The following is a 23,953-nucleotide window of genomic DNA, read 5'->3' as shown; positions in this document are numbered from 1 at the left end:
TTTTAACCACATTTCTCTGTGCAACTTTTTACCACAGGCTTCAATACACTGTTAATATGATCAATGCTTCGGCAGAGCTGAGGGCATAAAACGAGAAGTCAAAAGTCTAAAAAATTACAGACTGAGAGGTCAGTATTATAAACCTGACTAGGTGGAATACAATAGATAAAGGCCACAGTGGCTGCTTTAAAAATTACTAACAAGTAATTTCACTGGACTTTAATCCAGTGAGAAAACAATGCAATTAAGTTTGCTGTGGGGTTCCACCTGGGTATGTAGTTTGTGAATTATTAATAAAACCAACTATCTTTTAGTTACATTCTAGTTTGCTTTTTTCTGTGATATTTTCAATTAGTAATATTAATAAAATACACAAATCAAGAAATTTAAGGGCCGGATGCAGTGGCTCACACCTGTAATCCCAGCACTTTGGGAGGCCGAGGCAGGCAGATCACCTGAGGTCAGGAGTTCGAGACCAGCCTGGCCAACATGGTGAAACCCCATCTCTACTAAAAAAATACAAAATTAGCCAAGTGTGGTGGTGCATGCCTGTAATCCAGCTACTTGGGAGGCTGAGGCAGGAGAATCGCTTGAACCTGGGAGGCAGAGGTTGCAGTGAGCCGAGATTGTGCCACTGAACTCCAGCCTGGGCGACAAAAACAAAACTGTCTCAAAAAAAAAAAGAAAAGAAAAGAAAAGAAAAAAGAAATTTAAGAACTTGGTCAAGTTACGCATGTAGCTTTTATATTGAATTTTTATATTTGGAATTGTAGTTGTACTGCTCCTACATTATGTGACTTAGCACACTATTTTACATTTTATTTCCAATTACATCTTACCATTCAAGTTGTATATGGAAAAGCGGTAAGAAAAGTTGGCCATGTTTGTTTCCTGGCGAAGAGGAGATCTTTTTACTGGTTCCATGGGTTTGTCAGAATCCAAACTCTTTATAAAAAGAAAGTTTAATAGTCATATTAAATTCAGGTTTCAATAATATAAAAAAGATGAAGTTTGTTTTATGATTAAGTGAACTGCCACACTATAATTAATAAAACCAAAGTTCTCCTAAGTCATAGCCTTAAGGAAAAGTATAATTGTTTTTCACATTATTATTTTGGTTATACTTATTTCAATCTTTAGATACATGCTTACTGTTTTTTTTTTTTGGAGATGAAGTCTCGTCCTGTCACCCAGGCTTAAGTGCTGTGCCATAAGCTTGGCTCACTGCAACCTGTGCCTCCCGGGTTCAAGAGATCCTCCCGAGTAGCTGGGACCATAGGCGTGTGCCACCATGCTCAGCTAATTTTTGTATTTTTAGTAGAGACAGGGTGTTACCATGTTGGCCAGGCTGGTTGTGAACTCCTAGCCTCAAGTAATCTACCTACCTCGGTCTCCCTAAGCGTTGGGATTGCAGGCGTGAGCCACCATATCCGGCCTATGCTTACTTTTAAAGGCACTTGACACTGTCATAGTTCAGAGTAAATATCTTTTCAAATATATTAAGTATAGTGACTGACTTCATTTTATATACATGCACTATAAAATAAGTGAGGTATATGAATACGGACACGGTAAGCCAAGAAACAGGTGTGGTGGCTCACGCCTGTAATCCCAGCACTCTGGCAGGTAGAGGTGGGCAGATCACCTGAGGTCAGAAGTTCGAGACCAGTTTGGCCAACAGGGCAAAACCCCGTCTCTACTAAAAGTACAAAAATTAGCTGGGAGCAGTGGTGGGTGCCTGTAATCCCAGCTACTTGGGAGGCTGAGGCGGGAGAATGGCTTAAGCCTGGGAGGCGGAGGTTGCAGTGAGCTGAGATCACATCACTGCTACTGCTCTCCAGCCTGGGTGACAGAGTGAGACTCAGTCTCCAAATAATAATAATAATAATAATAATAATAATAATAATAATAAAATAAAAATAAAAAATTAAAAAAAGAAGACATAGAAACTACACAGGGCGTTTTGTTCTTTCTTTCCTCAAAGGGATTTGGTTTAGGTCCAGGAAAGCCTCAATCTTTACTATATGAACTACTCTGAAGATAATGGACAGTTATGGATTTAAAATTATTGAGACCCAAGACTCACTAATTTTTTTAATGAAAAGTGATTACAAGTTCAAACAATGATGAAATGTTCTTGTCCTTCTCCAGTTCTATCAAGATGAGGGCAAATTGTAACCCAGCTACACTGCCTGTGACAAATCTTGAATCATACTGTATACTTGGGGTAGGGTGACTTGTAAGTTACACTTGTAAGTTTAAATGATACTCTTTTTCTCTCTAACCTTTCTACAGCAAGGAAAAAATATATTTACAACAGAGAAATTCAGAGAAAGGGTCAGTAGTTATTGTTTGTTTAACAGATTCACAAAATATAAGGATTAGTGTTTTAAAACTTTAATTTCTATCTAAAGTAAGTACTGAATAAGCTTCAAATTTTAAAAGAATGCTGGATATTCTATTGGTTTATAATGCTATCTTTTTATTTTTTTGGAGACAACGTCATGCTCTGTTGCCCAGGCATGAACTCTTTTAACCTTTTTAAAGGGGTTGCTGAGAATTTTATAAAAGCTATGAACCTTCTTCCAGAAAAATGTACATACATACAAAATTTTACAAACTATTTTAGAAGACTGACCAACTACCTAAAAACTTTAAAACTTAAACTTGTTTTAATTCTAAGTTGAAAATACCATACCACTGAATACGTGATACAGGTGTACAGATAACACTGTAATGAACTAAAGTAATGAAATAAACAAGAAACTTGAGGTTTTAGCCATAAACTTCATAAGTCAAATATTTCTTGAAAACGTCCTAAGTGTTATAAAGCAACACAGCAGTGAGTCACACTATGCAATGGTTTTAATCTTTTTTTCTCTCAAAAGACAGATTTATATAATGAAAAGAACAGCCACATCACTAGTGGCTCTTCACACTTTTATGTCAGGCAACTTAAAATACAGGGGAAAGTACAAGGTACCAAACCAGTAGAAACACTGCTTTCAGGGGAGCATCATGTAGTTCCTACTCCACCGAGAGCAGCTGGACCAATAGCTACCTGCCTTTTCTCTTTTGGGCCCCTTGTCCCAAGCATGGACAATAAAACCACATGGTCAAGAACACCCCACATGTCAGCTGGCCCTTGCATACTTTCTGCATGCAATATCATTTTCTATTTGCTCTTCTTTGCTTCCTCTCTCTCCCAGCACAGAACTGCATAGCCTAGCGATAATCTCTATGCCAAAATCACACTTTTTATAAATTAAGAATTAAACAGAAAGAATTTGGCAATTAGAGATATAAGACATCTCTGACAAAAAATGTCACTTCTTCTGATTAGAGATGAAGGGAATGATACCTATGAAATCCTAGTAGGAGTTGAAAACATTCTACCCTGGCCAGCACGCCTGTAATCCCAGCAGTTTGAGAGTCTGAGGTGGGTGGATCACCTGAGGTCAGGAGTTCGAGATCAGCTTGGCTAACATGGTGAAACTGTCTCTAATAAAACTACAAAACCAGCTGGGCATGGTGGCGCATGCCTGTAATCCCAGCTACCCGGGAGGCTGAGACAGGAGAATCGCTTGAACCCGGGAGGTGGTGGTTGCATTAAGCCAGGATCTCACCACAAAAAAAAAAAAAAAATCCCCCAAAATACAGTATTAACAGATTATGGTCACAAAGATGTCTGCCTTTCAAAATGATCTAGCAAGAATTACATGAAGAGTTTATCACTTTGAACTCTAGATTGCTACAAAAATAAGCTGCTAGTACTTTAAGCTTCCACCTTGACCACCTTACTTTTCCTTCAGTTAAGGAATCTCATACTCATGCAATTTTGCACAAATGTTCTTCCCAAAGACATTATTTATGAGTAAATACGTTTTGTTCTAATGTTCTCATTGCCATGAAGTCAAATTTATTTAATAAACATAACCATCTTCATATACTGAATATAATGTATTACTGGGGCAATAACAATAGTACCCTTTTATTCTAAAAAGTGTGCTGGTTTAGAGGACAAAGTTACCGATTTTAAAAACCCAAGATCAAATAAAGCAAAATGAAAAGATTTTGCCACTGCTTTAAAATGCAGCCCAGAATTAGGTTTTGTCAGTACTCTGCAATCATGTCACAGAAAATATTTACATGGGGCCAGGCACGGTGGCTCATGCCTGTAATCCCAGCACTTTGGGAGGCCAAGGCAGGTGGATCACGAGGTCAGGAGATCGAGACTATCCTGGCTAACACGGTAAAACTCCATCTCCACTAAAAAATACAAAAAATTAGCCGGGCATGGTGGTACCTGTAGTCCCAACCACTCAGGAGGCTGAGGCAGGAAAATAAAGTGAACCCAGGAGGCAGAGCTTGCAGTGAGCCAAGATCGCACCACTGCACTCCAGCCTGGGTGACAAAGTGAGACTCCGTCTCAAGAAAAAAAGAAAATATTTACGTGGAAGGAAACTACTTATGTTGAAAATGTATTCAAATTTACTAAGGTAATAGGGTTTGCTAAAATTTAGACTTTTGAATTTCAGGCTTTAAAAGTTTTTAGCTAATTATCCCATATTTATGAAACATATATTAAGCAACCCCTCTAGATGAACAGAGCCTCCCTCACAAGTATTTTTTTTTAACATCCTTAAAATAACTATAGATTCTTAACATCTTCTGTTCTAGAATGACTTCATTTACTTGTCAATACTTTAAACATTTCTTCCTTTCCGGCAATATTTTAAAATTTAACTTATATCCATATCCTCTTCTGCATATTAAACTTTTAACTCAATGATGACTTCAAATCCTCAACCAGTTTTTCAAGCATTACGTCCAACCTGAGTGAGTTTGTCTAGTTCTCCAAGCCAGGCTCCAAACATTTTGTCCAGGTCCTGATCTTCCTTGTCACTGTCTTCTTCAGCACCATGATCAATTTCTTCATCTGATAGCTGCTCCATCTGAAATACAGACATTTGTGTAGAATGAATAGTAAGTTACAGGTTTAACTTGAAAAATTATGCTGTATATGCTCTGATATATTATTAGCCTCTGGAGTCAAATCTTGAAAACTAGAAATTACATTCTAAAAGAAAATCTTAAGTCATTAATGCAGACAGTGTTGACAAGTGAGTACAAACAAAGAATAAAGTTTCAATTTTTTTAGGAAACTGTAAAAGAAAAGTCAACAGTATCAAATTATGACCAGAATCACATTACTAAAAAATTTAACAGAGCACTCCTTTCAATCAGCAGAGGACATAAGAGTAGTATAGTTCTCTCCACTACTAGATCCTAGGACACCCAAACACCAAAAGGAAGCCATTTCAGAAGACTTTAATGGAAGAAGTTATTGTCCTGTTTATTCTGTAAAAATCTGTTTAGATATCAATAGGTATCCCACAAAACCTGAGTAAAACAAGTATTTAAGAGAAAATTTGACAAAACAAAAATCTTAATCTAGTTTTGTTTCTATTCTACCCTCTTACCCTCACTTTCTATCCCATTTGTCTTCTTTCTCTACCTTACTTCCTCATCAGTTCCAACAAAAGGAAGAAACAGAATTGAAAACTTCTAAATCCAGATCTAAATCCTGTATGTGGTGACTTTTCAAATATAAGTCCCTTGAAAGAAGAAATTATTTTCCTTCTTCCCATTAATAAAATAGTGTGACCGGGTGCAGTGGCTCGCGCCTGTAATCCCAGCACTTTGGGAGGCCAAGGCGGGTGGATCACCTGTGGTCAGGGGTTCGAAACCAGCCCGGCGAACATGGCAAAACCCCATCTCTACTAAAAATACAAAATTGGACGGGCGTGGTGGCGCATGCCTGTAATCCCAGCTACTTGGGAGGCTGAGCCAGGAGACTCACTTGACCCTGGGAGGCAGAGGTTGCAGTGAGCCGAGAATATGCCACTGCACTCCAGTCTGGGCAACAAGAGTGAAACTCCGTCTCAAAAAATAAAATAAAATAAAATAGTGACATGGAACTTGCTGACTGACATGGAACTTGCACATTATTTTGGGAAGATGGGAAGAAAAATTACATAAAACAATGTAAGATCAATAACTGATTAATCTGATAAATATGAATATTTCAACATTAAGGGCCCTGGGAAATCTTCAAATAAACATTAGCTTTGCTTAACCAGTCAGCATATTCCAAAATTAAAATTAAACTCAGGCAGGCATGTTAGTATGAACTTGAAACAAATTAAGTGCTTTTTTTTTTTTTTCAAGTTAGCAGATTATAACCCCTGGTTTACAAAGTTATGGTAGGTATTTTATGTTTCTTAATATCATAGTTACTAAAATCTGATAAAATGTTATTTCTGGAAGAAAACCCAGCATATTCCTAAGTTATTTGACCACAATCCCTTTTCCTTCAACTTCTGTCCCAGGGACACAATGAGTATTATCACCATATGTTACATTAAATACTCCTGACACACATTTCTAAAACACGAATTTTGTTACGGTAGATCTAGGCAATATTTGGAATATAGCCTGTCAGCTGGTTTAAGCAATTCCTCCAAGATTATATAGTGCATGGGCATTCCATTAAAAAAGATATGCCTAATCTTTACGAGCTTGATATACATATGCCAGGGTATTAATGCGTCCCTTCCAAAATTCAAGTGTTGCCAATGTGATAGTATTAAGGGGTGGGGCCTTAATAAAGCCCCATAAAGGCTCCTTCTTTATTAAAGATATTAAGGACTTTATAAAAGCGATTTCATGAAGCACTGGTTACCTTGTTCTTCTACTCTCTGCTATGCGAGGGCACATCTCGTGCCTCCCTGTGGAGGAAGCCAGCAACAAGCCCTCACCAGACGCCAAATGTCAGTGCTTTTAATCTTGTACTTCCCAGCCTCCAGAACAATAAGAAAATTAATTTCTGTTCTTTATATATTACCCAGTCTCGGGAATTTTATTGCAGCAGCACACAATGACTGATATCTTCAAAGAAGCAATCCACAAAATTTTATCTGGGATCCTTAAAGATTAGAAGACAATGTAAGGAATCTAATTATCTGACAAGGTATCATGAAGTTAAATTTTCAATCTTATTTCACTATACAAACTTTTGCAGAAAGGGTCAAATAATGTTGCAAAATTAAACTGAATGTATTTTCAGATGCTGAAAATCAGATCATCCCTCATTTAATTACTTAAGGGAAATAATTTTCTAATTTTCCTAATACTGGGAAGAACCACAGCTAACCAATATCTCTAATAAATATATCTCTAATAGAAACTGATAATTTCCATTTCTTAATCTTTTATCACTGAAATCATATATAACCAGGTCATTCTACCCTGGCAAGTGAAAAATAGATCTACCAATTTCCCAATTCATAAATCTGATTCTTAAAAAGATTTGGTTTTTATAATTGTAACTATTATTTATAAGATTTTATTCATTATTACATAATTGATAGGTCAATCTCAATAGAAACTTGGTATCAGAGTTCATTAAGCGATCTACTGATGAGAAACATAAAATGTTAGTGAAAAGAAAAACCTTGGCCAGGTGCAGTGGCCCACACCTGTAATCCCAGCACTTTGGGAGGCTGAGATGGGCGATCACGAGGTCAGGGGATTGGAGACCATCTTGGCTAACACGGTGAAACCCTGTCTCTACTAAAAATACAAAAAAATCAGCCGGGTGTGGTGGCAGGAGCCTGTAGTCCCAGCTACTCGGGAGGCTGAGGCAGGAGAATGGGGTGACCCTGGGAGGTGGAGCTCGCAGTGAGCGGAGATCACACCACTGCACTTCAGCCTGGGTAACTGAGCGAGACTCCGTCTCCAAAAAAAAAAAAAAAGAAAAACCTCATCTGACCAGATGACTTAATTACTCAAATAGTTGCTAGTTTGAGAACACCAAGGAGCAGTAATAGCCAGTTTTCATAAAGAGGGTTAATAAGTAACATAATCTGGAACATACTTGCTTTACTCCCTAATCTTTGAAACTAAACACACTGGAATAACCCAGAAAATATCCTAGGAGGAATTCTGTTTTGAGATAGTGATACTTATTCTTAGTTACATTTTATATTTCTTAAGTACATTTTTTTTTTTTTTTGAGACGGAGTCTTGCTCTGCCACCCAGGCTGGAGCGCAGTGGCCGGATCTCAGCTCACTGCAAGCTCCGCCTCCCGGGTTTATGCCATTCTCCTGCCTCAGCCTCCCGAGTAGCTGGGACTACAGGCGCCCGCCTCGTCGCCCGGCTAGTTTTTTGTATTTTTAAGTAGAGACAGGGTTTCACCGTATTAGCCAGGATGGTCTCGATCTCCTGACCTCGTGATTCGCCCGTCTCGGCCTCCCAAAGTGCTGGGATTACAGGCTTGAGCCACCGCACCCGGCCTCTTAAGTACATTTAAAACAACTGGGCCTGCAGCACTGTTGTCCAACAGATACCATTATGTCACTATTGGCAGAGATAGCAGCTTTAGTAACTTTAATGAGTATTTTAGGCAAAAATACGCAAGGCACTGGATTTATGGTGACTATATTCTCCATAGTAAAAATCTGGTCACATGATAGAATATTTAGATGACTCATCATCAGGAAAATCTGTGATGTATGAACATAACACACACTAAGAGGAAGTTACAATCAAAGAGAACAGGGAGAGAACATTAGTCATAGCCCTCCATGAACCACTGTGATAGGTAGGTATTATATCATTCCCATCTTATAAATGAGGAAAGCTAATCAGAAAGGGTGGCAAGCTCCGTTCTTGGAGAAGGGCTTAGAGGACAGTACTCCAGGTTCACTGTTTCAAACAACACCTCCAATTTCAGGCATCTTACAGATAGGGCTTCCATATTAGATATCATTGAAACCAAGAGTTCATATTTTAAAAAATGATTTTAAAAAAGGTTTAAATCCTGGACTTCTGAGAACAGACTGTAACTGCCCATAAGAAAATGCCATACTGGGAAAAATAAAACAACAGGAAAACAACATTATAAGATAAGTATAAAATAGTTCAAAATAAAGAAATAATTTAAATTACAATGGAGTCAAAGAGAACCACAGTCATGTGCTCATAATGATGTTTAGATCAATGACAGACTATTTATACAATGGTGGTCCCATTAAGTATTTTTACTGTATCTTTTCTAAGTTTAGATACCATTGTATTGCAATTGTCTATAGTGCTCAGTACAGTAACATGCTGAAAGGTTGTAGCCTAGGAGTAATAGGCTATACTCTATAGCCTAGGTGTGGAGTAGACTATACCACCTAGGTTTGTGTAAGTACAATTTATTATGCTGGCACAACAATGAAATTATTTAATAAAGCATTTCTCAGAAAGTATCTTCATCATCAAATGACACATGACTGTACAGACTCTGCATCCAAAGCCAGTGTGTTTTAAACTGAGTTTTTTCCTACTATTCAAACAAGCTACTTGGGTTTTAAAAATCCCTTTAAAAATTTTCATTTATAGTTTTGTTTTTATCTAGACTACTACTGCAGACTTAAGGAAAATATCACTAGAGAACAATGACAGCAATGACAGAGAAACATAAAATTAACAGAAAGTTGAAGTATCTATTGAACATTAACCACTTATGTTACTTTTGCCAATTCTGTCCTATTTTCAATTTGTCCCTATGTGGACTAGTTTAAAAAAAAAAAAAAATACTGGCTGGGTGCAGTGGCTCACGCCTGTAATCCCAGCACTTTGGGAGGCCGGGGAGGATGGATCACCTGAGGTCAGGAGTTCGAGACTAGCATGGCCAAGAAGGTAAAACCCCGTCTCTAGAAAAATTAGCCGGGCATGGTGGTGGGCGCCTGTAATACCAGCTACCTGGGGGGGACAAGGCAGGAGAATCGCTTAAACCCAGGAGGCAGAGGTTGCATGCATTGAGCCAAGATCGTGCCACTGCTCTCCAGCCTGAGCAATGAATGAAACTCCATCTCAAAGAAAAAAAAACTTAAGTAACTTACTCGGAGACTTTCCGAAAAAGACTTAGGTCCTATAACATTTCTTAAAGAATTCACAATCTGAAACACACTCTCCATTCTCTAAATGCTGACGTTGATGAACCTTATTCTCCAATTCCCCAATACAGCATAATTTCCATTAACCATACACATCAAATGAGGTGCCCCCAGACATTTGCTTATAGGCTCGGCACCATCTTGGGTCAGCAAATCTAGTAGGGAAATGCAATCCTGCTTGCCAATTCCTTGACATCCACATCCTACCCATCCTAAAAATCGTTTGTATTATAACTGCTATATATCGCCAAATGAATCACAAGTCTAAACCTGAATTTTCCAAACATAATGCCCCTACTAGAAACAATGACATCAGAAAATAATCTAACAGTCAACTGTCCTTCCAATCAAAGGGAAGAAAAATGAAAGAAAACAACTTATAAATCATCAAAAAAAAAAAATTGGACTTAAAAATAGATAGCTTCTAACATAATGCTCTTCCTTCATGGTATCCAAATAGACCCAAGGAAACTATAATGCATATACTATAACAAATCCTATTAAATTATTCTATGATTATAGTATTAGGTACTTTGGGGGGAATATATTGAGGTTCTACTTAAATTCCGTGCTCCATTACACATAAGGGAAACTATGTCCTGAAAGAGTAAATGTACCCTACTACAAATAAAGTTTACTCCCCAAAGCACAGATGTACTGAAGACAGAATAAAATCCAAAGTCATTCACAGACTGACAATGGCCTGTCCAATCCTAACCTTCAGGGACCTCTCTTACCACCCTCCCCTTTCCCTCCTCCCACTTCCAGCAACACTGTACTGCTTGCTGATCCTTGGAACAAAGACTTGCTCCAAACATCCAGCATTTTCAATGCCAGATCCTTTGACTGGAACTCTCTCCTCCAGATAGCAGCATGGCTCACTCATTCAAGTCTGCTTAAATGACCATTCTACCAAAAGAGTCCACCTTCCTTGATACTTCCAGTCTCGTTTGGTTTTATTTTTCTTCACAGCACCGATCACCATCTGTCCCACCATCTCTCTTCTTCCACTAGAAGGAATGCTCCAGAGTGGAGCAAGGACTTTGGTTGCCTTCTGTATCTACAATGCTTGCAATGGTGCCTGGCTTATAGCAGGTGTCATTAAATATCTGCCAGATGACCTAACATTCAAACACACACATATGGTTAAATATGATGCACATTTTTTGAAAGGTCTCTAAAGAGCTAGCATGGCCAAAATCCACACACACACAAAATCAATATAATAAAGGACAAACTCCCTTCCAAAGAGGTGCTCATGTGCATACATGAGCTTGAGAAGGGTATGCTAAAACAAAACAAAACAACACAAAAAACCCCACAACTTTTATTCATTCAACAAATATTTACTGAGTAGTTACCACAGGCCAGGCCCTATTCTAGGAACCAAGAATAAAGCAGTGAAACAAGTGAGATAAAGTCTCTTTCCTAGTGAATCCTTCGTCTACTGGCATGAAGAATGAAGGAGAGTCAGCTATAGAAATCTAGGGAAGAATGAGCAGAGAAAACAACCAAAGACTAAGGTAGGAATAAACCATGTGTATTCAATGCAAGGAAAAACTTTACTATAGTTGGAACCCAGAGACCTAGTAAAAGAGTAGTAGAATCTGAAGTCAAGAGAGGCAGACAGGGAATAGAGCATCTATGACCTAGTAAACTTAGTAAACTTAGGGTTTTATTTTAAGTCCCTTCTTTATATATAAGCAGGGTCTTGGTATAAAGGCATTAATGCTTTTTAAAAAGATTACTCAAATTGCTTTTGGTGAAAAGACTGTAAGGATGGAAAGAACTAGACGAGACCAAGAAGACTACTGCAATTGTCCTGTTGAGAAATGATAAAGACCTCAACTAAGTTGATGGCGATGAACAACGGAGATAAAGACGATGATGATGACGATAGCTAATACTTATTGAATAAATATGGATAAGGCATTATTCCAAGTGTAGTATATGTATTAATTCATTTAACCCTTATAATAACCCTATAAAGTAGGTACTATTAAGCCATTTACTGATGAAACTGAGCAGGTACATAGTTTGCCATGGCTGCAGAGCCAGAATTCAAACTTAAGACAGTTACCACTACTACCCAGATTCTTAACTATTGTATAATATTGTCTCTCCCTGAGACGAAATGAAGTAATGTGCAAACTTAGGATATTTTTCTGCAGTAAAGTCAAAAGAACTTAATGAAACACTAAATGGGGGGAGGGGGGCAAAGAAAAGAGTAATCAAGGATAATGCCTAGATTTCTGGTTTTAGTAAGTGGTGGTGATAACATCGACTAAGACTAGTGAGAAGCAAGTTGGGGGAAGAGGTGGATTCTGTTTTGAAGATAGAGTAGTGATGTCTAGCAACCATCCAACTAGGAAAGGTTAAGACTCAGCTGATAAGAAGGCTTAGTTTAATCTATTATTTTGAAACCGTATTTATTACAGAAAAATCACAGAATACAGCTAACAATGATTTAACTAATATTTTAAACTCATTTACATGTAGTTTATTCATGAAAAACAGAATAATGGAAGAATGATCTACTCCTTCTTATACACTGGTTGGTTTCATTTTACCAATAACAGTAAATAATTGTGCCCAATTATTACAGGTTAAAACCTGTATATAGCAAGCTCCACTATGCATAATGAAGCTATCTATTTCAGTATTCTTTAGTATGAAACAGTATTATTCCTGCTAAATTTTCCATGAAGTTATTTATTCAAGCCTATTTTCCCTATTAACCTTCCTCTCAGGAGATATTTTGGTTTACTATTCAATACCCTCATTGTAAAACAAAACAGTGATTATCAAGAAGGTTGAGCTTAGATTAGGGCTTTAAAATTTGGTTAAATACATTACATATAGGGCAATTATAAAGGGCAAAAGACAAGGTGTGTATTTTTGAGAATGTCATGAGATTGACTCGAAGAGAACTACAGTGGGACCTTGAAAGCCAAGCCTATTTTTTTTGCCCGAAGCAACTGGATTCTCTCTCTCTTTTTTTTTTTTAAATGATGGGGTCACCCAGGCTGGAGTGTAATGGCACTAACACATCTCACTGAAGCCTGGACCTCCCAGGCTCAGGCAATTCTCCTGTCTCAGCCCCCCAAGCAGCTGGGACTACAGGCATGCACAGCCACACCCGGCTAATCCTTTGTACTTTTTTGTAGAGATGGGATTTAGCCAGGTTGCCTTGGCCTGGACTTGAACTCCTAAGCTCAGGCAATCCTCTGGCCTCGGCCTCCCAAAGTGCTGGGATTACAGGTGTGAGTCACTGCACCCTGCCAACAACTGGATTCTTAAGCATAGAAGTTAGAGGGTCAGGGGCAGAAATTTATCAGAGAACATAACTATGTATAAGAGTTTTTACACGCCTGTAATCCCAGCACTTTGGGAGGCTGAGGCAGGCAGATCACCTGAGGCCAGGAGTTCAAGACCAGTCTAGCCAACATGGCGAAACCATACAAGGGTATAGAGATGTGAGAACGACATGTTAGAACTCAAGTGACTTAGCATTTCTGAAGCATAGGATGGGTGGTGTAGACTCATGGAAAATGAGGCTAGAGAGGAAGAAGGGGCAAAATCCTAAGCCATACCAAAAACTTCGGACTTTGTATCCCGTAGGGCAATGTTATTCCAATTGTGGTTTGTTGATGACCTGCATCAAAATTACCTGGGGTGCATCTTTTAAAGTCAGTTTTAAAATGGCCCACTCAAGATCTACTGAATACTAATGTCAAGAAGATGGGGTATTTTCAACAAGTTACTCAGGGTATTGCTTATACCCACTTAAGTTTAACAAAGTATAAACAACTATGTTGTTTAATAATTACTGGGAGCTCTTACAAGACAATAAGTAATGCCATTTTGTGTAAAATTTTGTTAAAGGTAAATCTGGGCTCCTTAAATGAGTACTAGAATGAGTACTCTTTAAAACCATAAGGAAATTAGGTACCATGAGGATACATCATTAACACACTCCAATTACTCCTCTTCCATTACAATAGTCTCATGCTTCCTCTCACAGTTATTCACTTACAAATACATTTTAGTTCTTTATTTCTAGTTATGTTTCAGTAGCTTTCTCACAAAAATGGTTTTAGAAACACCTCCTATGCTGTTCTAACCTGAAAAAATAATTCTAAAGAAAAACATGCACTAGAGAAAGGGACAGGAGGGAGACGAAGACTTCCATGTTCAAGGAGTACCCCCAACTGTGCAAGTTACAACTGTTGCAAAATAAAAGCAAGAGGAAGGAAATCTAAATCAAACAAGAGAAACAATAAGAAAAATGTTAAATTTAGTAAGGCACAAAAAGAGGAAGAGGACTCATCAAAAGGAGGAGAGAGGAAGTCAGAGCAGAGAAGGAAAAGGAAAGAAGTAGGACACTCATAACGTAAAATGGAAAGATAACTGTAGGGGATTAATTACTTATCAGATGGGGCAGTGCCTGGTATGTTTGGTTTCTTTCTGTCACGACCTACAACTACACTTATTTTAAAACAGGACCTTTAGTTCTGCTGTGAATGAAGTGCTATTATGTATAAATTGCCAAATGGAAACTGGGTATTTAATAAACAGTCTGGGAAGTTTTAAAAATGAATTTGCATGGCCAGGCATGGTGGCTCACGCCTGTAGTCCTAGCACTCTGGAAGGTCAAGGTGGGCAGACTGCTTGAGCCCAGGAGTTTGAGAACAGCCTGGGCCACATGGCGAGACCTCATCTCTTTAAAAAATAAGGATAATTTTATAGCTTTTGCTCTCAATTTACAAGGCAGACGAGTTAAAAAAAAAAAAAAAAAAAGCAAAGAAAAGAAAAGTTAAAAGTTGCTGTTTATACACCCATCACTGAAGTTTCCTCTGTTGATTAGTGACCCTCAACAGAAAGGGCCTACAGAAAGGTTCTACTTAGGATCCAAACCTTCGAAAATACTCTGCGTACACAGCATCAAGCTAAGAATTATGCAGAAAAAAAAAAAAAAAAGCAAAAAACAAATTCCATAACTTCAAAGAACATTAATGCTAACTGCAGGAGAGAGAACAGGGCTCACTGCAGCCTTGACCTTCTGGGCTCAAGCAGTCCTCCTGCCTCAGCCTCCCTGAGTAGCTGGGACTACGGGGGCAAGATATCTTAACAAATTATCTAGCAACAAAGTTCCTTTTGTAGACCAGTGCACGAAGCAAATTTAAAGGAAGTTACGGTCTCCTACGTGTAGAAAGGGACTAAGAAGGAAGTAATGTGCTATGCTCTTCAGATTCAGAGGCTTCATAGAAGCAAGCGTGAGTTAACTAGCTACCAGGGAACTTGCATGGATGGCCTGGTTCTCAAGAGTGAGCTGACACCTGGAACTCAGTTTTGTAAAATAGCCACATGGAACCAAACCTTCCTAGTAGAAAGGTATGCTATTTTTGGGCCAGTCATGGTAAATTCTTCTTTACCCAGAGGACAGAGAAGCACTAGGGAAGATGATTTACACCCTTATGCCATCTCTTTGATTTAAGCCTTCATTTCTGACAACCCAGGATGTAACTAACACATCCACTACATTATCATCTACATTAACTGTGAAGTAATTTAAGATCATATAATGAAGCATAAAAACAAACTAGAACTATTTTAACAGTTGGTAGAGACTGTAATGCCTAAGAGCTATTAATCAAATTCAAAGGCAATTTTGTTTATGTTGTATTTATCAGGCACTTAAACGAACCCTTAGAAAAAGAATTCCTGGCCAGGCACGGTAGCTCATGCCTGTAATCCCAGCACTTTGGGAGGCCGAGGTGGGCGGATCACGAGGTCAGGAGATGGAGATCATCCTGGCTAACACGATGAAACCTCGTCTCTACTAAAAATGCAAAACATTAGCCGGGCATGGTGGTGGCCGCCTATAGTCCCAGCTACTCGGGAGGCTGAGGCAGGAGAACGGCATGAACCTCAGAAGCAGAGCTTGCAGTGAGCCGGGATCACACCACTGCACTCCAGCCTAGATGAAAGAATTCCTAGGCTAAAAAATTAATTCTGTAAAAGAATTCCCTTTTACAGAATGATGAACCAGGCTGGGCACAGTGGCTCACGCCTATAATCCCAGCACTTTGGGAGGCCGAGGCAGGCAGATCACCTTAGGTCAGGAGTTTGAGACCAGCCTAACATGGTAAAATCCCATCTTTACTAAAATTACAAAAATTAGCTGGACATAGTGGCTGGCAGGCGCCTGTAATCCCAGCTACTTGGGAGGCTGAGGCAGGAGAATCGTTTGAATCTGGGAGGCGGAGGTTGCAGTGAGCCGAGATCTGGCCACTGCACTCCAGCCTGGGCGACTGAGCGAGACTCTGTCTCAAAAACAAACAAACAAAAAACAATAAATATGAACCATATTTTAATGAGAATAAGCATAAGCATTCCTTTATTTATTTACATTAGATTTTCATAATATTGGATATTCTTAATCCCCAAATAGGAACTCCCTATCTATATTAGTCTATTTTCATGCTACTGATAAAGACATACCAGAGACTGGGAAGAAAAAGAGGTTTAACTGGACTTACAGTTCCACATGGCTGGGGAGGCCTCAGAATCATGGCGATGGCAAGAGAAAATGTGGAAGAAGTAAAAGTGGAAACCCGTGATAAACCCATCAGATCTCATGAACTTATTCACTATCAGAAGATTAGCACAAGAAAGACCGGCCCCCATGATTCAGTTACCTCCCCGGGGCCCCTCCCACAACACACAGGAATTCTGGGGGATACAATTCGAGATTTGGGTGGGGACACAGCCAAACCTATCATTCTGCCCCAGCCCCTCCAAATCTCACATTTCAAAACCAATCATGCCTTCCCAACAGTCCCCCAAAGTCTTAACTAATTAACCCAAAAGTCCACAGTCCGAAGTCCCATCTGAGACAAGGCAAGTCCCTTCTGCCTATGAGGCTGTAAAATCAAAAGCAAGCTAGTTACTTCCTAGATACAATGGGGGTACAGGTATTGGATAAATACAGCCGTTACAAATGGGAGAACTTGGCCAAAACAAAGGGGTTACAGGGCCCATCAAAGTCCAATTTTAAAGCTCCAAAATGATCTTGTCTCCAGATCTCACATGCTGGTCACGCTGATGCAAAAGGTCCATTTCCCATGGTCTTGGGCAGCTCCACCCCTGTGGCTTTGCAAGGTACAGCCTCCCTCCTGGCTGCTTTCACGGGCTGGCATTGAGTGTCTGAGGCTTTTCCAGGTGCACAATGTAAGCTGTCTGTAGATCTACCACTCTGGGGTCTGGAGGACAGTGGCCCTCTTCTCACAGCTCCACTAGGCAGGGTCCCAGTAGGGACTCTGTGTGGGGGCTCCAACCCCACATTTCCCTTCCGTACTGCCCCAGCAGAGGTTCTCCATGAGAGTCCCGCCCCTGCAGCAAACTTTTGCCTAGGCATCCAGGCATTTCTATACATCTTCTGAAATGTAGGCGAAGTTTCCAAACCTCAATTCTTGACTTCTGTGCACCCATAGGCTCAACACCACATGGAAGCTGCCAAGACTTGGGGCTTCCATCCTCTGAAGCCACAGCTTGAGCTCTATGTTGGCCCTTTTCAGCCACGGATGGAGTGGCTGGGACACAGGGCACCAAGTCCCTAGGCTGCACACAGCACAGGGACCCTGGGCCCAGCCTAGGGTGTATATGTGTTTGTAGGTACGTCCACTGAAAAAGCCTGGTGGCAATGACACCCCAGTAGTAATTAATTGGCACACTTAGTTCCCAGTTTTTGGTTTCGAAGTACTGTATACACTCTACACAAAAAGTAACAGATACCTGGAGTAATAATTCCAGGGCTGGGCAGGGAAAAATAAAAACAAGATGAGCCTCTAGAACATCATCTCATGAGGAAAAGTCCTCAATTAATGATAGGCACATGTCAAATGGACACAGGAACCAGCCTGAAGGCCCAGATCAGGGGCCTAATCTGTGAAAAGATAAATATTGAAATAAATTATGATAGAAACAAATTATAATCCACTGAATAAAATCCATATATTTATCTATTCTTTGAGATGAACTTCCATTCTTGGTTGCCCAGGCTGGAGTACAACGGCACAATCTCAACTCATTGCAACCTCCACCTCCCAAGTTCAAGCGATTCTCCTGCCCCAGACTCCCAAGCAACTGGGATTATAGGCGCCTGCCACCACACCTGGCTAATTTATTTATTTTTAGTAGAGACAGGGTTTCACCATGTTGACCAGGCTGGTCTTGAACCCCTGACTTCAGGTGCTAAGTCCACCTCGGGCTCCCAAAGTGCTGGGATTACAGGCGTGCGCCACCGTGCCTGGCCATAAAATCCATATTGAATTAAATAAAATATACACAGTAAGGAAGAAAACTCTTCCTTACTGTAGAATGCCAACTAATTAATGTAGATGAAATGAAAAAAAAATTACCATTTTGCAACCACTGTTATAATTAAGTTTTAAAAAAAATCAAGGCAAGAATCATCAATAGAGGCTAAAACTTAGAGTGAAAATTTGATGACATATATTCTCAAAATATCTCCCCACAAATTACTGACCAAAATATCATCACTACAGAGGCAAACCAATATCAGAGGGTTCTAGTTATAATGCATTGGGAAGGGTACAACATCATTCTGTAGTATTCCTGCAAAAAATGCAGTAACTGAATCAAATCATAAGAGACATTTGACAAAATAATTGGCCAACATTTTTCAATAATGTGATGGCTAAGAAACAAAGAAAAGCTAAGGAAATGTTCCATATTCAATGGAACTTAAAGAGACCTGACGACTAAATACAATGCTTGAACCTGGACTGAATCTTAGACCCAGGGAAAATATCCAAACATAGCCATAAGGACAATGTTGGAACAGTCGACAAAATACGATTGTGGATTACATCACAGTATGAATCAATGTTACATTTCCAGATTTTGATAACAGTACTGCAGTGACATAAGAGAACATCTTTGATCTTAAGAAATATACACTACGGCCAGGCGTGGTGGCTCACGCCTGTAATCCCAGCACTTTAGGAGGCTGAAGCAGGCAGATCATGAGGTCAGGAGATCGAGACCATCCTGGCTAACATGGTGAAACTCCATCTCTACTAAAAAAAAAAATTAAAAAAAAATTAGCCGAGCATGGTGGTGGGCGCCTGTAGTCCCAGCTACTCAGAAGGCTGAGGCAGGAGACTGGCATGAACCCCGCAGGCAGAGCTTGCAGTGAGTTGAGACAGCGCCACAGCACCCCAGCCTGGGGGACAGGGCGAGACTCCGTCTCAAAAAAAAAAAAAAGAAATATACACTGGGGTTCACAGGCATGCACTACCATGCCTGGCTAATTTTGTATTTTTAGTAGAGACAGGGTTTCTCCATGTTGGTCAGACTGGTCTCGAACTCCCAACTTCAGGTGATCCACCCACCTCAGCCTCCCAAAGTGCTGGAATTACAGGCGTGAGCCACCACGCCTAGCCTGGAGGTTGTTTATATATTTTTCTTACAACTTTTCTGTACGTTTGAAATTACGGTTGTCCCTTGACACCAGGGGGACTGGTTCCAGGACCTCCACCTATACCCAAATTGTGCACACTCAAGTCCAGTAAACCCTCCATATACGTTTCACATCACAATGATCCACGTTTGGTTGAAAAAAAAATCTGCATATAAGCAGACCCACACGGTTCAAACCTGTGTTGTTCAAGTGTCAACAGTATATCAAAATAAATTAAGAAAGAGAGAGATGAAGGAGGAGAGATAAAAAGAGAAAACAGTCTTTGGTCGGGCGCGATGGCTCATGCCTGTAATCCCAGCACTTTGGGAAGGCCCAGGCAGATGGATCACGAGGTCAGGAGATTGAGACCATCCTGGCTAACAAGGCGACACCCCGTCTCTACTAAAAAGACAAAAATTAGCCAGGTGTGGTGGCAGGCGCCTGTAGTCCCAGCTACTCGGGAGGCTGAGGCAGGAGAATGGCATGAACCCGGGAGGCAGAGCTTGCAGTGAGCCAAGATTGCGCCACTGCACTCCAGCCTGGGCAACAGAGCGAGACTCTATCTCAAAAAAAAAAGAAAAAAAGAAAAAACAGTCTTTACCCTCAGAAAGCTATAATTAGGAAAAGTGCTTTAACAAACAGATGATCTAAATTTCAGAAATAAATTTAAGGAAAAGGAGAAAAAGATAAGCTATAAAACACTTTTACCAAATTAACACGTTTAGTCTAAGGACACTGAAAAATAATTGCGTATTTCTCCAAAATATGGTTTTTATTATGAATGCATATGTTCCCTTTCCTAAAGTATATTTGTCTTGCTTACTCAATCTTTTTAGCTTATTTATAAAAATTTAGCATCTTAGAAAAATATTTACTCATCAGACATCCTTTCACAGATGCAAAAAACTTCACTTCTAACTTTTAGATTTAAAAACACAATTTTTTTTTTTTTTTTAAAGATAAAAGAGTCTCACTCTGTCACTCAGGCTGGAGTGCAGTGGCACAATCTTGGCTCACTGCAACTTCTGCCTCCCAGGTTCAAGTGATTCTTGTGCCTCAGCCTCCCAAGTAGCTGGGATTACAGGTGTGTGCCACCACATCTGACTAATTTTTGTATTTTTAGTAGAGACAGGGTTTTGCCATGTTGTTCTCAAACCCCTGGCCTCAAGGGATCCAACCACTTTGGCCTCCCAAAGTGCCTGGATTACAGGTGTGAGCCACCACACCCGGCCCTAAAAAAAAAGTAATTTTTTAAAAAGTTCTTTAACATCACAAGTAGGTCAGAAAAAAATCAGAATTCGGTTCCAAATCCAAAGCTAGTATTTAATTAAATTGAAATGCTTACACTAAATACAGACTTCAAGATGGGTCTTTTTAAAGATGTTTTGATTATTAAAACTGTGTTACTTTTGTTACTGTCAGAACAAAAGGAGTAAAACAGTAAAACACTTCCATTTTGCATTATTCGTTAACATATTTCCTGACCTCTTCCCAACATCCAGATAGTAGGTACTACTAGAGTTGATCAAATATCCCCCACTGATACAGTTTGGATGTGTGTCCCTGCAAATCTCATATCAAATAGTAATCCCTAATGTTGGAGGTGGGGCCTGGTGGGAGGTGACTGAATCATGCGGGTGGTTTCTCATGAATGGTTTAATACCATCCTCTTGGTGCTGTCCTCCCAATAGTGAGTTCTTATGAGATGTGGTCATTTAAAAGTGTGTGGCACCTCCCCCCTACTCTTGCTCCTGCTCTGGCCATGTCACCTGCCTTGTTCCCCCTTCACCTTCTACCATGATTGTATAAGCTTCCTGAGGCCTCCCCAGAAGCCAATCAGATGCCAGCATCATGCTTCCTGTATAGCCTGCAGAACCGTGAGCAATTAAACCTCTTTATAATTTATCCAGTCTCAGGTATTTCTTTATAGTAATATGAGAATGGCCTAATACAATTTAAAAAGCTTCAAGATGTCTGCTTTCTGTTTCTATCTCACAAATGTAAAATTCCTAGGAAACACATTTTACCACTCATTACTGATAGAAGATACATTTAATACTGTCAGCGCCTGCCTGTAATCCCAGCTGCTCAGGAGGCTGAGGCAGGAAAATCGCTTGAACCTGGGAGGCGGAGGTTGCAGTGAGTTGAGGTCCTGCCACTGCACTCCAGCCTGGGTGACAGAGTGAGACTCCGACTGGAAATAAATAAATAATTTATTTAATAAATAAATAATTTATTTAATAAATAAATAAAGTTTTAGGACAGGCAAAACTGAGCCACAGTGATAGAAATCAGAACAGAGGTTGCCTGGGGGAAGAGGGTGGGAGATGAGAGACAGCAAAGGGGCTGGAGGAAACATACAATCAAGCAAACCATCAAAATAAAAGTCATACTGCTAAACTAATTATCACAGAGCAATTCATTAGTGTTGGTGCCAGGAGGTTTAACTATTTTTCCAATTCCATGCCTTCTTTTCCTATCTATGACCACTATCTTGGTTCAGATCTACGTTATATCATCCTCAGATTATTCTAGCAACTTCCTAACTGACCTCTCTTTAATACATCACTGTCAGACTAATCTTTCTTAAAGACTCTTTTCACGTCGTGATTTTGCTCAAATACCCAAAACAGTTCCTCATGACATTCTGAATTAAGTATAAACTTTGCATCAAATGACTTTAGATTCTCTCTGACCCGGCCTTGATGTAAAATTTCAACCATATTCTCCAAATATAAGCCATGCTTTCTCAATTTCACTTTTTAATTTTCAACATGACTGCAACATTTCAACCTGTCAAAAAAAAGTCACAGAAAGCATTTCTGCCTCCCCCAGATACCATTAAAATGACAATAAACAGTTTCAAAAACGAATAAACTTGTAAGGACATGGAAACAGGAGATGGCAAAGGCATTAACAGACCAGAGATTCTGGCAAATTTCTGGAAGACAAAAACAGGTAGAATCACACAAGCAGATGAACCAAAACAGCAGAAGGCACTGCTCAGAGCAAGCGTTTTCCCTTAACATTTGTTCATCAGATATGTTGTAAGTACATACCACATGCCACTCACTCACTGTTCTAGGAGTTCAGGATACAACTATAAATATTACAGTGGGGACCTTGCTGACACTGAACTTACATTCTAGTCACATATAGAATATATGTGAGTATATATAGAGAGAAATATAGAACAACAAGAAAGATAGTGACAAGTGTGGGGATAATTAAACTAGGGTGTGGAGAGTGACCAGGTGGCTGCTTTAGCTTTGATCAACAGAGAAACCCTGAGTTGTGATAGTTCAGCTGAGATATTAATGTACTAATGACAAGAAAGAATCAGACATGCAAAGATCAGAGAAGAAGAGCACTTTAGGTAGAGAGGGTACAGATTTGGCAAGGGACAGATCATGCAAGGATTTGTAAACTGAGAAAAAGAGTTTCGATTTTATACTAAAGAAGTCCTCAGCCGGGCGCGGTGGCTCACGCCTGTAATCCCAGCACTGTGGGAGGCTGAGGTGGGTGGATCACCTGAGGTCAGGAGTTCGAGACCAGCCTGACCCATATGGTGAAACCATGTCACTAGTAAAAATACAAAAATTAGCCAGGCGCGGTGGCAGGCACCTGTAGTCCTAGCTACTGGGGAGGCTGAGACAGGAGAATTGCTTGAACCTGGGAGGCGGAGGTTGCAGTGCGTCGAGATCGTGCCACTGCATTCCAGCCTGGGCGACAGAGCAAGACTCCATCTCGGGGGTGGGGGAGTCCTCTTGAGGCTCTTGAGGGTAATAGGAAGTAATCCCTTACCAAAGGCTGTAGTAAAGGTAGGGACCATTTGTAAAGAAGCCAGAAGATTAAGATAATAGAAATGGGAAAAAGGATGCTCTGCAGGACAGCAGAGTATTCTTCAGGGTGGCATCCCCAGGCAATTAAGACATTTTCTTCCGTGGTCACTGAAACTAGAAAAACAACTCTCGGGCCTGGGATGCAAACTCAAATGCCTGCAGGGGTCAGACAGCCAATATACATACTGGTGATGGTAGTTAGATATAAACCAATAGGGAGTGGTGAGGTGTGAGAACTGGGACAGCACACCTCAGCTAAAAACACTAGATTTTTTTTTTTTAAGTTTACTCTGGAATTAGATAGTGGTGAAGGTTGCAAGACCTTGTGAATGTAATAAAACTCACTGAGTGTACACTTCAAAAGTGTAAATGTTTGGGAGGGTGAGGCAGCGGGATTGCTTGAGCCCAGGAGTTCAAAACCAGCCTGGGCAACATAGTGAGACTCTGTCTGTATTAAAAAATAAATTTAAAAAAAGAGCAAATATTATGTATTGTATCTCAATTTAAAAAAACTAAAAGTTTAAGTGCTGTGCTAGTTAAACAAGAGAAGAGTTAGATACCACTTCCTCTGAGAAGCCCATGAACTTTGTACTTCTCTATGGCATTTAGAGCTAAT

General features: G+C 39.8%; 1 protein-coding gene across 5 annotated transcripts in view; it reads right to left on the bottom strand.

The window, feature by feature from the left end:
• Window positions 1-23,953, bottom strand: part of RAPH1 (Ras association (RalGDS/AF-6) and pleckstrin homology domains 1) — a 108,257-nt gene that overhangs the window by 58,381 nt on the left and 25,923 nt on the right. For all 5 annotated transcript variants that reach the window (XM_033230605.1, XM_033230606.1, XM_033230607.1 and 2 more), the window contains exons 2-3: window positions 4,836-4,955; window positions 840-945 (exon numbers count right to left, since the gene is read on the bottom strand). In XM_033230605.1, coding sequence (XP_033086496.1) covers window positions 840-945; window positions 4,836-4,955 — 226 coding nt within the window. The remainder of the gene's footprint in view (window positions 1-839; window positions 946-4,835; window positions 4,956-23,953) is intronic.

This window comes from Trachypithecus francoisi, unplaced genomic scaffold, assembly GCF_009764315.1.
Source record: "Trachypithecus francoisi isolate TF-2019V2 unplaced genomic scaffold, Tfra_2.0 Lachesis_group13, whole genome shotgun sequence".
Taxonomy (NCBI): domain Eukaryota; kingdom Metazoa; phylum Chordata; class Mammalia; order Primates; family Cercopithecidae; genus Trachypithecus; species Trachypithecus francoisi.
Note: the sequence above shows the minus strand (reverse complement) of the source record. Positions and strands in the feature narration are given on the sequence as shown.